Here is an 18,318-nt window from a genome sequence, read left to right on the forward strand (position 1 = left end):
ACGGAATATTTTATGGGGTGTGAAGACATATCAGGTTGAATTTTGGGTTTTGTGAGACAGTGATCAGACAGTTTTTCATAATTTTCAAACATTTTAGACACCAAACAACCAATTAAATAATCAAAAATAAGCAATTATACTAACTTACACTTCATCTACTGAACAGATCTTTTTTTAAGGGAACTCCAACGTTTAGTTTTAAGTTTAAACCAACAGATGTTTTGGTTTCTATTTTGTCGTTTAGGCTCATTTTAGCTTTTTATTAAACTTTTCACTTTTCAGCCCCTCAGTGCTGATATGAAGAAGGTTCCTCACTAAAATCCAGTGACATGTTCAGCTGATTAAAACTTGAACAATAAAATCATTTGAGCATTTTTATGTTCAGTTTCTCTGCTGTTGTACAAGCAGTAAGTCAGTCCACCTTAAAAAGCTACTGACACCTTTAATGCCATCAAAAACAAAACTGTAAAACATGAAAGCACAAAACTTTTTAGAGAACATAGAAATAAATAAATCCTTCATGTACTCAACACACCTTAACCCTTACTATTAAAAACACTGTATACCAGGGGTGTCAAACATGCGGCCCGTGGGCCAGATCCAGCCCGCAGAGGGGTCCAATACAGCCCATTTTCCTTATTCCTCCCTTCCTTGCAAATTCTCTTCCTTCCTTTCTGTCTTCTTTTTTTCCTTCCTTTCTGTCTTCTTTTTTCCTTCTTTCTTTCCTTATATCTGTCCTTCCTTCCTTCCTTCTTTCAAGTCCTCTTCCTTCCTTCCTTCCTGTCTTCTTTTTCTTCCTTCTTTCCTTCCTTCCTGTCTTTCATTCCTGTCTTCTCTTCCTTCTCCTCCTTCTTTTCCTTCCTTCTTTCAAGTCTTCTCTTTCTTTCTTCCTTCCTTCCTTCTTTTTAATGATCCGGCCCACCTGAGATTAAATTAGGCAGTATGTGGCCCTTGAATGAAAATGAGTTTGATACCCCTGCCTTATACTCATTTCCTTTAGACTAATGTGATCCAACGTTCACAAAAAATGTGAATAAAAGTGTGATGAGGAAACTTGAAGCCTCCAATTCACAAATACTGAGAAACAGACTTTACAGTAGAGGAAACATCTTTGTGTCCAATAGTTACACTTAGAAAACTAACTGTACTTGCATATTTATAGATTATATATTTTTTAATAAGGGAGAAGTTGCAATTTTAGCCATTTTTTAATAAGTTAAAGATCTTTATGTGGACACTTCAGGTTACTATATCTGAGAAAACTGGAAGAAAAACAAAATAACACATAATTGGACCAATATTAACACATCATGACAGTTTTAATCACAGTATTATGAAGACAGTAACTCCTGAAAGTCAGTACAACACACTTCAATCTTTCATTTTAAATTAGTACAAATTACAAAATTGCATGAAGATACACACTTCATACATTACCAGCATATAAAATATCTTTATCTGCATTAAAAACAACACATTTCATTTCTGTGTTCTGTACAAAATCAGCACTGACTTGTTTTATTGCACAAATGTGATTTCTTTGTAATGCCGTGTTTTAGAGTCTGTAAAGTAAACATCTTCAGTTATGTTCATATTTTCTTCTACAGTACAAAGACAAACAGGATCAGATTATAACATTTATTCTGTTTGGTTTATCTGCTCTTTGATAGATTTAGTTTGTCTTGTCAGGTCTGACTGTAGAAGAAAGAAAAAAATCTGAAGCACAAAATCTGCTTCAGCGTCTGAAATGAGGACAAGTGTTGAAATGTGAGAAAGCAGCACCAGTATGATCAAACATTCATCACTGTACATTTCTTATTTCTGTAACATATGTGCCTATGATCAGAAACATCAGGTTTGGTTTTGTCTCCACGGTAACGCAGCTCGTCTTGCTGTATTAGTCATATAAACAGTTCATGTCTTTGTTTTGGTGACTGATGGAAGAAATCCTGAGAAATACTGAAGCAAATATCTCTTTAAATTCTCCAACATGTTCAGCAGCTATCCTCAGGTAGTGTACAGTGGATTTTTAAGAGTGTTATGTGGCCCCCAAAACGACACTAAGGGCCTGATTTACTAAGAACCCAAATAAAGGGTACTAAATTGCATGTGCAGTGCAATAGATTGTGCATTTAATGAGCTATTATTATTAGTTTTGCAGGTGATCTACTAAGAATAACTGCATGAATGAGAACAGGTGCAGACAGCAGTATTTAAATAAAGGTTTAGTGTGTCTTAATGGAGAGTTTGGACAAGCAGAAAGCTGCAAGAACAAAATAAGAGGTTAACGAAAACAAATATTACCAGAAAAAAAGACATATATTCACATTATTTGTGAAAAAGTCAGTGCTGTTAGTAAAACCAAAAATATTACACTCCAAAAATATTAACACAGGTGGAAAAAACCTGATCTCTGCGTATTTTGTCATTGTGCCTCTGTCTCCTCGTCTCCATAGTAACAGCCGGTTCATTCCTGCCCTTCAAACATATTATTTATATATTTTTGCACACTGGGGTTAAAACGCCCCATATTGCATATATTCATTATAGCAAACGTACTAAATCTATATTGCACATTTGAAAGATGCAAACCTCAGTGCGCCGCGTTAGTAGATCAGCTTGCACATTTGTTTTGCAGGTGATGTCAAGTTTGCAGACCTTTAGTAAATCAGGCCCTATGAGAGCGCTGAGAGTGAATTAAAATAGTTAAGTTGCAGTCTTACAGCTAAAAAACAGCTGATCATTCTCTGACATTACACACAGTCATTGGATTCATTATTATTGATAAGAAAATATGAATTACAGCCACTTTAAGTACCCATAATTAAACCAGTTACCTGCCTGGGTGGCTGGAAATAATAGTACCTGTCTTAAGTGCATTTGATGAGAATAATCTGAGTGTATTTCTGCAGATACATAGTGGATTAGCCCTTTAAAACATCCCAAATATTACTTTTACCTGTCAGCAGCTGCAGTATTAAGTTAGTATCCGGTTTTGGCCCCAATGTCATATAAAAGAATTAAAGCACACAGGAATATCTTGATTTAAAAAAAACTATTTTACAGATGAATCAGAGCTTTAAAAAAAACAGTTTTTCATCCCTGTTTTATACCCAAGAAATAAACTGTAGTCCGTCTCGTTTTTCACGTGTCCACACTCGGAGCGTGCTCAGTGTTGGTGGAGCCGTAGCTTCCTTTGGTCCTGCAGGCGGCTGCTTCTTCGGCCTCCAGTCGTCTGTAACGGGTGCGGAAGAAAATAACGAAGCTGCAGGTGAAGACGGTGCAAAGGCCGCCCATCACCATCATGGGCACTGATGGAGGGAAGAACCAGAGAGAGAGAGAAAGAAAGAAAGAGAGGTAGTTACTGATCAGAAATTAGGGCTGCTCGATTATGGAAAAAAATCATAATCACGATTTTTTTTTGGGTCAAAATTGAAATCACGATTATTAAAACGATTTCTTTTTACTTTAGAAACATGCTGCATTTATTGGACATTTCTTAATTAATTTTCTCTCCTAGCAGCAGCCTTTTATCTGCCGCTTAACGCAACACACAGCAGAACATGTGCAGAGATATTAGTGTTGAGCTGGTTACCATGACGATAGTTCACACAACACTTCCTGGTTTTTAATAATTAGTCAGTAAACTCAGCATTATCTGACGCAGGCTGGAAACCATGCTGGAAACTCTGCACTTTTATTTACAGTTAAAACATTTCACCGTGTGTTTCACCCATAGGTTTCACCTTCTGTCAAACTAATGGAGCTGCAGCGGCTTCCGGTCTAAGCTTTTCAAAATAAAACCTTTGTTATTGAGCACTATCTCATTATTATTAAAAATCGTTTCCCCTCGATTTTATTAGTTTCGAAATCGTTTGACCCCAAAATTGTAATCACGATCAAATTTAGATTAATTGAGCAGCCTTATCAGAAATTCAGGTTGATCACTCAGAGGTTTGATTCCTCCTGCTAGAGACTCGTAGTTTGACCTCTCACCTTTCCAGCTCAGCACCGCAGCGCCGCACGTGGACAGCGGAGAGTCAGCGATCGGTGTGGTCAAAGCCTGAAGGAGGATTATGTAGAGGACAGACTGGATCTGTCTGGAAGAGATCAGCAGGAGACAAGAGACGTTCACTATTAACACGAGGAGCAGAGGAGTTTAAAAACAGTTTAGTAATATCTTTGAGTGATTTGTAATTTAAAGCACAGGAGAGAATAAAAAGCTACTGCTGCCAAAGAACTGGAAATGAAATAATAATATAAACCATCACAGTTATGACTCATGTTTTATCTTTTTAAAGTCAAGGGACTGATCAGAGTTTTGTTTTTTCTTTTTAAAACTTAAAAGTAAAATACAAAGTTTTTTTTGAACATGCAGCAAAAAAAACCCTTTCTTGTCTTTTTAACTTAATTTGAGGGATTATTATGTTGCACAATCAACTATTGGCTCAAACAACTAAGTAATTAATGGATCGGTCATTTGACAGAAAATTAATCTGCAACTATTTAAATAATCAATGAATCATTTAAGTCATTATTTATTGTAAAAAAGCCAAATATTTATTGTTTCCAGCTTCTTTATGATGATGAATTCTTCTGCTTTTTTTACTGAACACTGAATCATTTTTAGACTCAGGACAACATGATGGCTATTTTCTGACATTTAATAAACCAAATGATTAATTGACCAAGTAATCTACAGATTAAACAAGGAGGAAAACAACCCTATTTTTGTCTATTTTCTGTTTTAAAGCATTGTGAGCTGTGCTGGCTGCTGATTTCACTGTAAACTATTTAAACTATTTTGAAAGCGTTGTGTGTTATGTTCGGACAGCCGTACCCCGATACGAAGATGAGTCCGGCCGACGTCGCCTCTCCGACAGGGTACGAACACTCGACTGACAGCTCCATGGCGACCGGATAAATGGAGAAACCGAAAAAGCCAAAGAAAGAGCAGACGGCGGCCACGGCGGCTTTCTGATCCCGTAACAGACACACCTGGAAAGATTCAAGAGTTAGTGATGTTTGCATTATACATTTACACATTCTGGATTATTGAGCCTATTTCTGGGTCCATTTGATTGTGTAACTATGGCAACCAGGGTTATTATAGTTAACAAAAAACTAAGACTAAAACTAAAAAAAAAGCATTTCAAGCATTTAGATTTGAATTGTGGAGCTAGGCTTCACAAACTGTTTCAAGATTTCTGTGTTCAGGATTTAGTGGGCGGGTCTGAAAATCATAGCAGGGGCAGCCCCTGCTGCTGTAGAGGTAAAATACATTCAGCGCACACTACTACTTCTACAGTCTACAGTTAGCCAGTTAGCTGAGTTAGCCGCCGAGCTAGCAGCCGAGTTAGTCGCCGAGCTAACAGCTGAGTTAACCGACTAGCTAGCTGCCGAGTTAGCCGTCGAGCTAGCAGCTGAGTTAGCAGCAGAAAGCTCTCAGACGTAGCGTGCATGTTTCTGGTAGAGGTGGTGACTTTGATTGACAGGTGACACTTGGTAGGGGGCGGGGCTTCAGCAGACTCGGCGGGCACTCCCACAGCATTTGGGAGCAGAGAAAGAGGCTGAGTTTTACACAACTTTGAAGCCTAATTTCATACATTTGGCGATTTTTTTAATCATTCAAATTTGGCAGGGTGGTTAACAACACACTTTTCTGTGGTATGTCAAACTCAGAACACATTCTTACTTTACACAGACTTTAAATAGACGAGTTTTTGAGTATATATTCTCACCACTGAGAAGGCGACGCAGGCCACAGCGGTGAAGCTCATGTTGATCTTCGTGGCTTCGGTGAACTTCTTGGTTTTGTCAACGTAGAGTCCGAGAGCGCCGGCGCCAACGATGCCAAACACGATGAAGAGAGCGCCGCACAAACCAGCAAAGTCCTGCAGAGAGGAGAGATTTCATAGATTTAATAAATACCTGAAAAAATAAAAACTGCATCCAATATATGAGTCAGTGACAAATAAGGGTTGGCAAGATGAGCAATTAGAAAATAATAATAATCTTAAAGAATAGTTTTAAAAGCAGCATCAGGTTATTTTTTACCAAAAGTAAGACTGAATGCTCCTGAAAATGTCAAATGGTGTAACCACAAAAAAAAGATAAATATTAAATATTTGTCCACCTTTAAGTCTTTAAGTGGACTTAAGTGGATAATTACTTCATTTTATTTGTATATAATCAGATTTTTATGGGGAAACAAATACTAGTTACACCAATTGACGCTGGATTAAATCTCGTCATTGACCCATATAAAAGACCAGGGTTTGATTTCTATCATTTGGTTCCATCTGTTGCTGAAAACTTTTAAAACAACAAATATCAATGTAAGTATTTATTTATTTACTGATCCATATATGATCTTTGTTTTTATTTATGCTGTCATTCATTGCCGTATAATGATCGGAAACTGTATGTATATGCTTATTTTCTCGCTAGTTTGATAAGAATAACACCTAATTGATCCCCATGGGAATAAACAGTGTAGCGTTCTTACGTTGGTGTAACCCTGCACACACAGGATCTGCTCCAGCAGCGTGGAGAAGCAGGTGAACACAGCGATGCCTGAGCCGAAGCACAGCAGCAGCACCAGGTACGCTTTGTTCTTCAGTAGCTGAGGTGGAAACAGAGAGAGAGCTTGTTAAGAGAAGAGTGAAAATCCTCGAGAGAAAAGAAAGTCGCTGAACCGGTAATATATACAGCAGGGCGAAAGGAGAAGTGTAAAAAAGAACAATAAATCTAATATATGGTGAAGTGATCGATAAACTAAAAATTATGGTTTGGGTCGGTTTCTGTACTTACTTACTTAAGGCTCCGACTACAATTTTTTAATTATCAATTAATCTGACAATAAATTTCTCTTTTAATCAATGATCAGTGTATTGCATGTCGCTCCTGGCTGTTGTAATGACTTCAACGTAAACCAAAGTGCTCAGATTCTGACGTCAATTTCTGTATATCATTTTTCTTCAGGACTCTGACTAACAATTAGTTTCATTATCATTTAATCTGACAATTATTTTTCTTTATTATCAATTATCAGTCTATAAAATGTAAGAAAATGTCAATCAGACATTGAGTCAACCAGTTTCCCAAAGCCACGATGCAAACTATAATGTCTTCTTTAGTCAACAAACCACAAGACAAAGATCTTCAGTTTGAAATAATAAAAGGACTAAGAAAAAGTAGAAAAGGAAGGAAGGGAGGAAGGAAGGACAAAAGAAAGAAAGGAGGAAGAATGAAGGAAGGGAGGGAGGAAAGAAGGAAGGAGGGAGTGAGGAAAAGAGGAGGGGAGGAAGGAAAGAAAGAAGGACAGAGGAAAGAAGGAAGGGAATGGGATGGAAAGAAAGAGAGGACGGAGGGAGGAAGGAAGGATAGAAGGAAGAAAGAAAGGGGGATGGAGGAAGGAAAGGAGGAAAGAGAGGAAGGAAAAAAAGGGAGAAGAAGAAGGAAGGAAGGAGGGAGGAAGGAAGGACAGACGGAAGGAAGGAAGGAAGGAAGGAAGGAAGGAAGGAAGGGAGGAAAGAGAGGAACAGTCAAAACAGACTGGGACAATTTGACCCGGGAGGACGACAGGAAGGTTAAAAACCACATTTTTTATTTAAAAAAAAACCTTTATGCTTCTTACTGGCTTTTTTGTTCCTTTAGATTATTGCACTACTCTACTATAATGTTGTTATTGTTGTTTTATTTCAGTATGTTTGTTTCTGTACAAGCACTTTATAACTATGTTAAGAAAGGAGCTTTAAAAAATATGATTATGATTTTTGTTATTAAAAAGCTAAAATAAACTCATTATGATTAATTGCTTATCAAAATAAATGACCTGAAACTGATTTATAAACTGTTCAACACATGAAACTTTATTCTTAGTGTGAAACAACTCTGACTTATTGTTTTTAAAGGGCAATTCCACCCATTTTTGCACATAAGAAGAACAAATTAGATGAATTGTGGGTAAAACTCGACCAATGAAATCAAGATAAAATGACATCATCAGGTTTATTTGAGTTTTGTTTATTACAAAAAGTCTTTCACAGAGCAGCACATGTGTATCTGTCATTTCTCTACTCACCAGTTTGATCCCCTGTAAGAAGGGCTCGGTGCCAGAGAGCTCTGCGCTGGCCGACGGCGGCGTGGCGGGGGCGCTGCTCTGTATCCCGACTGTTGCTAGGAAACAGACGATGCATGCGGGGACTGCATAGGCAAGCAGCTGGAGGACGGGGAGAGAAGCACACACAGGTAATTTGATGATAAATGGATGTTAGCACCTTAAATCAAAGAGCGTTTATCATCATTAGCAGGTGAGGCGACCGCAGACGCACACACACACACACACACACACACACACACACACACACACACACACACACACACACACACACACACACGAGTTCAACTGCTGCAGTTTTATGAATTAGCAGCTGTGATCCCATGAAATGCCTCGAGGGGGTCGTCTGATTGTAGGCCAACCGTGTCAAGCCATGTTTTTTTTTTATTGGTCATTTTCACATAATACATTGACACAGACGATGGGGGGAAGGATCGTAGCCAGATTCAAACATCATGTCATCATTTATCTGTTAATTATTTTCTCAATTAATGGAAAATGGTGAAAAAAGTTGCTTCCCAACCTAAAAATGTCTTGTTCTGTGCCGATCAACAGTCCACAACCCCCTAAGAAGTTTAATTAAAAATTAGAGGGGACTAAAGATATCAGAAGATATTCATATTTAGGAAGCTGAAACCAGATAATTTTTGCATTTTTCTCTATAAAAATGACTCAAAATAATTAATTTAATTTATTGTCAAAATAGATATTAAAGAGCAGTTCCGCAGATAAGATGCTATGACCCATGAATTAAAGGACATATAATAGTACACTTGATTTTATTTATATGGTATTTGGCAGCCTGTAAAATGGGTCAATGTGGTTGCGTAATTAACGTATGAATAACTTGCATACATTCTTTTTTTGTGGACTCAGCATAAAATGTCTGTTTTTAATCCATTTGGAGAGAATATATTAGAGGATTATGGCAGTAGTGGTGTAACCATGAAAACTTTGTACCAAATAATTCAACTTGTTTAAAAACACTAAATAGTCAATAAAACACCATATCAACTAGTTTGGCATGATCTTACATTATAACTTTTATATTAAATAAAGCTAATGGAATACTATTGTTCTAAATATTACATTTAATCTGGAGAATCATACACTTCAATACACTGTAGGTTGATAAAATATGTTGTGGTTACACCATTTGACATTTTCAGGTAAAAAATGGAGCAAATGTCATTTCAAATGATACAAAACCAACAAAAATACAAAATGTACAAACCTGATGCTGCTTTTAAGACATTTTTTAAAGATATTTTTGAATTACTCATCTTGCCGACCCTTATTTGTCCCTGACCTAAATATTTGATGTAACCATGCCAACATGTTGTCATACACCTGGTTCAGCGTGTAACTGAACCTGGTTCAAATTTGACTCATTAAAGCTGCAACAGTAGATGTTTTTATGGCCACTTGGGGGCAGCAGAGCTCTAAAACAAGCTAAAAAGACACAATTCAAACAGTTTCCTATTTACATATAAACAGAGCAGCATTTATTTGGAGTCACGTCTGTGTCCAAGTCATGAATATGAATCTCATATTGTCTCTCTGCCAACTCTTGAGGAGTATTTCTGGCTCTTTAGCGGCTTCACGCTTCACTTTCTTCACCAGCTGCTCACTAACTTTGTCTTCTGGATCACATAACGGAGCAGAGTTTGTTTGCTTTTTCCCTCCCTGATTTCCCAGCTGTTCTATTATACTCGTTAAATGATGAAAAGTGAATCAAAACTAACAGGCCACACAAGGCAGAAAGAGGAAGGAGCACTTTTTAAAGACTTCTTCTTCTTCTTAGTTGAACTCACCAAGGTGGGGATTTGTTTAGATGCTTCTGCCATCGTGGGTGAGATGATGTTAGCGAGGAGAACGCCCAGGGGATTGGCTGAGGGGGGGAAAAGAGAAGTGTGTAAGTCAGGGTTATTCTAGTATCTGTCCTAAATTAAGAATCAATGCAGACTTCCTGTTCCCAGTTTCAGTTATCTTTAAATACCTTCACGACTCCTCCTAAAGCTCTTACTCTTAAAATATGATCTATTTTCTTTCATTTCTGTAAAACTGATTTCTCTTCCTGTTAAGCATAAACCACAATTCAAATGAATCATTTAATCTGCGGACACGTCCTTTATTTGCTGTGTACACACACGTTTGCTGACATGCAAAAACAACCCCTGAGAGCCTCGAACTGAAACTGAAACTGATCCATTTCCTCTTCAATTGTTACACAGTGAAACCACGACGGCTCAAAACATCATATAAGGCACACAATATAAAGATTAATAAAGACTGTGAAGCTTTATTTAAGTTATATTGTTTTAATTTGGGCTCAAATAACCTGGGAGAATAAATTATTGAGAAACATTTATAAGAAGAAAAAAAGGAAATTATTGTTTTTTTAGACAAACTGACAGCTTTGATTAAACTTCTTTTTTCCACAAGGCCTGAAATTAAACAAAAACATATTTCAAGCACTTTTTCTTTCACTTTTGCTTTTTATATTTTTATTTAAATGTCTTTTGTCAGGCGCTTTTTTTTTCAAGTATTTTCTATTGAAGTTTAGTCCAACTTTACACATAATTCATCATTTAACCAGACAAATGTGGGTTTTTTGTGGAAAAGGAAACAACCTCTGATAATGGATGGACCAAAAAACAGCAAAATAAGTAGTTTTCTTTTCTTCAGTTGCCTTTTAATTTTCTATAATCAGCCAGCTTCATATGTGAAACAGCTTTTGGACCTTCAACAGACAGTTTATTAGCTGCTCAAATGGCTGAAAGACTAATATGAATAATAAGATAGTTATTTTGGATTCAAAAGTAATGATGAAAGATGTTTTCAATGAAGGAAAGTCATTCCTGCTTTCTTTCATATTTTATTCACTTTCGCTTTTTACATTTTTATTTAAATGTCTTTTGTCAGTCACATTTTTTTTCAAGCCTCAACCACATTTCGTTTTTTCTATTGAAGTTTAATCCAACTTTACACATAATTCATCATTTAACCAGACAAATGTAGGAAACAACCTCTGATAATGGATGGACCAAAAAACAGCAAAATTAGTAGTTTTCTTTTCTTCAGTTTCCACTTAACTTTCTATAATCTGCCAACTTCAGCAAACAGTTTATTAACTGCTCAAATGGCCGAAAGACTAATATGAATAATAAGATAGTTATTTTGGAGTCAAAAGTAATGATGAAAGATGTTTTCAATGAATCTGATAATAGTTAGAAGGCAAGTTATTCCTGCTTTATTTCATATTTATTGTATTACCTTTTATATTATTATACATGATTCCCATCAAGAAGAAAACCTTCTTTCCTTTTTCTTTCAGTTTTACTCTTTACATTTGTACTTAAATGTCTTTTGTCAATCTCATTTCTTAAAGACTCAACTGGATGAGCTTTGTTCAGCTGAAGTTTAGTCTTATTTTACCAAAATTCTTCATTTAATCAGAGAAAAAAGAAAAAGGATCTTTAATGATGAATGGGCCAAAAAAAAGCTAAATTAGTAGTTTTGTCTTCTTCAGTTTCCACTTAACTTTCTACAATGTGTAAACGTCATATGTGAAACAGCTTTTAGACCTTCAACAGACAGTTTATTAGCTGCTCAGGTGAAAGACAAAATGATAAGACTATTACTTTAGAGTCAAAAGTAAAGATCGAAGACGTTCAATGATGTTTTTTAATGAATCTGATAATAATAAAAAGCAAGTTATTCCTTCTTTCCCATCAAGAGGAAAACCTTTGTGTTATTACTGTGTTTAAAGTCTCAGTGATATCAAACAGCACTTCACTCACACATGGAGGCGATGGTGTTGGCGGTGGCTCGCTGATGGTCGGGGAACCACAGAGCCGCCAGCTTAGTGGGTGTGAAGATGATGAGGGGCTGAGCCAGCGCACCGAAGGTCTGACCCACCATCACTAAAGGGAACTGGACTGAAGGGTCCAGCAGGGTCCCGACGTAGCGCAGTGTGGCTCCTAGCATGTTCAACCAGGCCCCCAAAATCAGCTAGACAGGGGAGGAGAGAGAGAAAGATCAGACATCAAGATGTTTATCACTTCAAGTCCAACTTCTTAAAGATCACCTGACCTTTGACCTTTGTGTCGCCCTCCCGGGTCAAACTGACCCCGTTTGTTTTGACTGTTCCTTCTTTCCTCCCTTCCTTCCTTCCTTCCGTCTGTACTTCCTCCCTCCTTCTCTCTTTCTTTCCTCTGTCCTCCTTTCCTTCCTTCTTCCTCCCTTCCTTCCCTCCTTCCCTTTCCTTCCTCCCTCCTCTTTCCTCCTTTCCTTCCTTCTTCCTTCCTTCCATCCTTCCTTCCTCCCTCCTTTCCTTCCTTCCTTCCTTCCCTCCTTCATTCTTTTCCTCCTGCCTCCCTCCTTCTCTCTTTCTTTCCTCTGTCCTTCTTTCTTTCCTTCCTTCAGGAAGGAAAGAAAAGAAGGAAGGAAAGGAATGAAGGAATGAGGGAGGAAGAAAGGAAAGAAGGATGGGAGGAAAGAGAGAGGAAGGAAAGAAAGTGAGGAGGGATGAAGGAAGGACAGACGGAAGGAAGGAAGGGAGGAAGGAAGGAAGAGTCAAAACAGACGGGGTCAGTTTGACCCGGAAGGACGACAGGAAGTTTAAGAGTTGAGAAACGTATAGGTAAGTTTAAATGACATATTATAATTGTTATAACCTGCAGATCTCTATTTCTACTAAGTTACTTACTAAGAGTGTTCAGTCAGTTTTATCTGAGCAGAGCAGTGCAACATATTCGGGGTTAAGGACTCACCGCTTGGTTAAAGCTTTGTGTCGTTATCATGACAAACAAACCACAGACTGTTTGAACTGACTCATGCTGGTATTAAGGCCCAAAAAAAGTCTTAACTGGGATTAGTGTGACTGGTATTGCAGTTGCGGTTTGATTAAAAGTCATATTGAAATGATTACGGTGCGGTTTGTGTGGTGATCTGTGCCAAATAAAGATGTTTTCTAAAGTCTGTAGAACAGCAGTGACATATAATAGATCTTTATTGTCATTACAAGTATACAACGAAACTCAGTTTAAACAGTCTAATGCAGCATAAAAAAATAAGATATAAGATATATACACAAAATACTAAAAAACACACACACACATATCACCCATACAGATGATCACCTACACATTCATACCTATAAAACTTTAAAATATGGTCTCAAATAATAAATAACTATATAAATAAGGGGCAAAGTATGAAAAGTAATCCTAGTTTTTCTGCTGCTACAGAGGTTGTTTTTTCCATCCTGACCATGAATACAACAAATCTATCTATCTCTCTTTCTCTCTCTCTCGCTCTCTCTCTCTCTCTCTCTCTCTCTCTCTCTCTCTGTCTGTCTATCCATCTATCTATCTATCTATCTATCTATCTATCTATCTATCTATCTATCTCTGTCTCTCTAGATTTTGGATATCGTATTATCACAATATGTCATCAGTTGTCTTTGAAGCTGCATTACAGTAAAATATATTATTTTCTGAACTTAACAGATTGTTCTAGCTCTTCTTTTATGTACCTTTTACCCACTTTGTCATTATATCCACATTACTGATGATTATTAATCAAACATTTCATAGTGTAAATATTTTGTTAAAGCATCAACAGCCATCTCTATAATATTGTTGCAATATTGATATCGAGGTATTTGGTCTAAAATATCATGATATTTGATTTTGCCCATATAGCCCAGCTCTAAGTACAGTACCAACACTTTCCTGGAAGAAGGACGTCTACTATTATGTGTCAACACGAAGCTGATTATACAACAACACCTGAGGAGTGGAGTTCATACCGTGGCCCGCAGCCCGACGGTGTCCAGCATCCAAGTGGTCCCGAAGCTGAGCGGTATGGCCACCACCATGTAGACTAGTGACAACCAGTTGATCGCATCTAGGGAGACCTGCAGGTACTCGGCGGACTGGTCTGCTACTGGGGCAAAGGTCAGCCATATCTGGGAACACAGGAGACACAAGTTTTATTAAAGAATTAGATTTAAACTACTTAAAAAGGAAAAAATAAAAATATCAGCTTCTCTTACAAACTGATTGCAGACAGTTCATCTTGAATTGTGAGCGCTCTGACATGTTTAAAATGATGTTTGTCATTTAAAGATGGGATTAGTTGGTATTTCTTTAAGACTGAGATAAGAATGTAAGATGCTTATTTTCTATGTTTATTTGATATTTATCATTTTAGAAAGGCAACTTTAGATTCAAGATTTACTTTAGTGTTATTTTCATTATCCACTTCCATATATAAGAAATATTATTTACCTTAAAAGACAAGAAAAAATAGCACAAAAATGGTGATATTTAAATGTGAAATATCAGAGTGTATGTCTAAAAAATACAAATATTACATCATCAGCACCCTGTGGTAAGATTCATCTAAAAAAACAGATTTCAGGGATTAAAATGAGATTTTCTTATTGATGTTCAAGTATTTATCATTGAATTGGTGCTTAAATATAACACATGGGTTTCCTAGACATACATTATAAAGTCTTTTGCGAGTAGATAAAACAATAAAATATCTAAAAACAAACATGAAAACAGAGAAATGCATTAAAAAATAGAAGAAATAGAAACAAATCTGTTTTATAAATGAGTCCTTTGGGAAAATAAAAGGTTATAACTGAATCTATCTACAGGCCAGATGTGTCCAGATGTGTAAATCTCAATGTGTCTCCCTGTGTGGAACCACTTTCAGTCCTTACTATAGGTGATAAAAGCCTGAATGACCTTTAGTAACCCCGCTGTGTGTTAAGATTTGAGTCGACCTCCTTCTGTGTTTGAAAATGTCGACTCAGGACAAAGAAACGGTCCAAATAAAGAAAACGCTGACGTCAGCAGAATGTCGACACCGAAGCTTCAGTCTGTGTTGATTTAAGCCGCAGACACAAAGCTGCAGCGATTATTGACATTATTGATTCATCTAATTATTGTTTTGTCTATAAAATGTCAGAAATCAGGAGAAAATCAAACATAATAATATGCCAGAATCAAAGGTGAGGTCTTTAAATGTCTTTTTTTAGTCCGTCCGACACTCGAAAACCAAAAAAAATCAATTTATTATCATTTATGATTTTTAAAAAAGCATCAAATTGTCCCTTTAAAGAAGATGAAACCAGCTATTTTTTTGGCTTTTTATGCTTAAAAAACTACTTTAATAACTACTTGATTTAAATAGCTGCTGATTCATTTTGTCTTTCAATTAATTTTTAATTGAATTACTTAATTACAGACTAATTTTAGCTATAAATACATGATATTATTGTGTAACAACCATTTTATTTAACTATATTGTTGATTATATTATGTTAAAAGTGTGCTATTGAACCCTACAATCTTTCACAATTCAAACTGGTAATTTAACTTTAACACTCCTCATACTGAGTGTAATAATGTCTAATAATCTGATTTATTTATATAATTATTACTAATAAGTCTCAAAATATATTAACCCCAGATTTCTAAGTGTTTCCTTTCAGAGGTTCGACCTACAAACTCCAGACTCACTGTGAAGTCAGAGATCAGTATCAGTGGTAGTCATGTGTTTGTCATGTGACCTGCACATGGTGAACACATGACTACCAGAGGAGGAAATGACAAAGACTCGCTGGGCTCACGTGAGACAGAAACCCTTCCTGTGATTTATCTTTCACATGACTGCACATAACTAACCTGCCATTTAGAAGATTAACACACAATAAATAACCTGCTTTATGACAGAAAGCTGTAATAATAAGCTATTTATTAAATGTCATTTAAATTAAAAACATTTTTTATGTTGGGAACAGTGAGTCTGGCAGCAGTGTGGAGGGATAAAAGGTCACATTATTAGTACAAAAATAATTAAATCCAAAATCTCATTTAAGCTGGAGATAAAATTAGGAGTATTAAATCCCTAAATAACTTATTTTGTAGAGTTTAACTCTCACATACTGTTTATATTCTGACTCATAATTAGTCTCTACACCAACTCACACTGATAAATTACCCATTAGTCATTAATACATGTTTGATTAACCCTTAACCCTCCTGTTGTCCTCCAGTCAAGGAAAGGAGGAGGGAAGGAAGGAAGGAAGGAAAGAAGGTAGGAGGGAGGAAGGAAGGAAAGGAAAGAAGGAAGGAAGGAAGGAAGGAAGGAAGGAAGGAAGGAAGGAAAGGGAAGGAAGGAAGGAAGGAGGGAAGGAAATGAGGAAGGGAGGAAGCAAGGAAGGAAGGAAAGGGAAGGGAGGAAGGAAGGAAGGGAGGAAGGAAAGGAGGGAGGTAGGAGGGAGGAGGCAACGAACAAAGGAAGGAAGGAAAGGAGTAAGGAGGGAAGGAAAGAAGGAGGGAGGGAGGAAAGACGGAAGAAAGGGGAATGGAGGAAGGAAAGAAAGAAGGGAGGAAAGAAGGAACAGCCAAAACAGACGGGGTCAATTTGACCCAGGAGGACGACAGGAAGGTTAATAAAGAGTATTGTAGATATTTATGAGGGAAATAATACATTTACAATCACTATTTTATGTCCCAGGAAAGAAGTCTAACATTTACATTTTGCATATTTACATATAAAAAATGTGTATCAGCTGCACAAATATAGACATATTCTAGATTTTATTTCCATGTGTATATACTGTGGGAGAAAAAAATGTGTATATGGTGTTTTTACAGCTCTGAAATGTAAACAAAGGGGTAACACTGACCCTGAACAGCATGTAAGGGTTCAAACTTTGAGTTATACAGTAACCAGATTACTGCAGCACAGTCTCCTCTTTTTCCTGCTGTAACCTGATTTCACCCAGGTTATAATATTACAACCATAAATCTTCATAAGGAGGAATATGACACCGAATATACAACCGGTTAAACATTAACTCAGTATTTTATACATTAACCTGGATGTACAGTAGTAGCAGAAGTGTAATTAAAGAGGGGGGGGGGGGGGGGGGGGGAAGGGAGGGAGGGAGGAAGGAAGGAAGGGAGGAAGGGAGGGAAGGAAGGAAGGAAGGAAGGGAAGGGAAGGGAGGAAAGGAAGGGAGGAAGGAAGGAAGGAAGGAAAGGGATTAAGTTAGGACGGAGGGACGGAGGGAGAAAGGAAAAGAGGAAGAGAGGAAGGAAGGACAGAGGAAAGAAGGAAGGAAGGAAGGAAAGGGAAGGGAGGAGGGCAGGAAGGAAAGAAGGGAGGAAGAAGGAAGGAAGGAAGGAAGGGAGAAAGGAAAGGGAAGGGAGGGAGGGAGGGAGGGAAGGAGGGAGGGAGAAAGGAAAAGAGGAAGGGAGGACGGAAGGACAGAGGAAAGAAGGAAGGAAAGAAGGAAGGAAGGAAGGAAAGAAGGAAGGAAGGAAGGAAGGAAGGAAAGGGATGAAAGGGAGGAAGGTAGGAGGGAGAAAGGACAAGAGGAAGGGAGGAAGGAAGGAACGATATTACAACCACAAATCTTTATAAGGAGGAATATGACACCGAATATATAACTGCTTAAACATTAACTCAGTATTTTTATACATTAACCTGGACGTACAGTAGTAGCAGAAGTGTAATTAAAGAGGGGAGGGGGGGGAGGGGTGGGGCATCAAAAAAATCAGCATGCAGGCCTGAAACTAAACCCTGGGACAAAGGAAGCAGCAGTACTGTGCTCTCAGTTTAACACACAATGAAGAAAAAGCTAATTTATGTAGCAGAGTTGACGCACGGCGGGTCAGCTGATGTGGAGAAACAATGGCCGGCTCTGTCGCCTGCAGGGTGGAAAGCTTACGGGACAAGAGTTATATTTTCATTCCTTTCACTCCTTTTTTTTTTTTTTTTTTTCTTCCTCCTGTTTTTGCTGAACTGATCCATCTGGTCTGCTTTGTAGGTAAAAACTTGGCAAAAAGCTTCATGTAGTTCTCAGCTGGCAGTGAGGAGAGGTTTTTATTCACCTATAAAGCTTTATTACACTTACTGCCACCTTATATTATTATATTATATCTCTTTTAACTCTGAAGTCACATGATATTGGTACTCAATCACAGGACAGGTTGATGCTCTTCACTCCATTAGCACCTCACACTTGGAACAATCTGCAAAAAGCTTTAAAATTAGATTATTTATTATCGCCACTACAGCTGTTTCAATGCCTTATATCAGACCTTGTTTTAACGTCACCATAATCTGTTTACTTCCTTTATATTACTCTGGGGGTGTACATGCAA

The 18,318-nt window shown here is 37.4% G+C and overlaps 1 protein-coding gene across 1 annotated transcript in view; it reads right to left on the minus strand.

The window, feature by feature from the left end:
- Nucleotides 1–2,892: 2,892 nt before the first annotated feature.
- The window catches only part of slc49a3 (solute carrier family 49 member 3), a 20,214-nt gene continuing 4,788 nt past the window's right edge, over nucleotides 2,893–18,318 (minus strand). The window contains exons 2-10 of the mRNA XM_053323778.1: nucleotides 13,938–14,096; nucleotides 11,926–12,136; nucleotides 9,937–10,013; nucleotides 8,087–8,224; nucleotides 6,509–6,625; nucleotides 5,742–5,894; nucleotides 4,841–4,998; nucleotides 3,997–4,100; nucleotides 2,893–3,311 (exon numbers count right to left, since the gene is read on the minus strand). Coding sequence (XP_053179753.1) covers nucleotides 3,145–3,311; nucleotides 3,997–4,100; nucleotides 4,841–4,998; nucleotides 5,742–5,894; nucleotides 6,509–6,625; nucleotides 8,087–8,224; nucleotides 9,937–10,013; nucleotides 11,926–12,136; nucleotides 13,938–14,096 — 1,284 coding nt within the window. The 3' untranslated portion in view covers nucleotides 2,893–3,144. The remainder of the gene's footprint in view (nucleotides 3,312–3,996; nucleotides 4,101–4,840; nucleotides 4,999–5,741; nucleotides 5,895–6,508; nucleotides 6,626–8,086; nucleotides 8,225–9,936; nucleotides 10,014–11,925; nucleotides 12,137–13,937; nucleotides 14,097–18,318) is intronic.

This window comes from Scomber japonicus, chromosome 8 (genome assembly GCF_027409825.1).
Source record: "Scomber japonicus isolate fScoJap1 chromosome 8, fScoJap1.pri, whole genome shotgun sequence".
NCBI classification, from domain to species: Eukaryota; Metazoa; Chordata; class Actinopteri; order Scombriformes; family Scombridae; genus Scomber; species Scomber japonicus.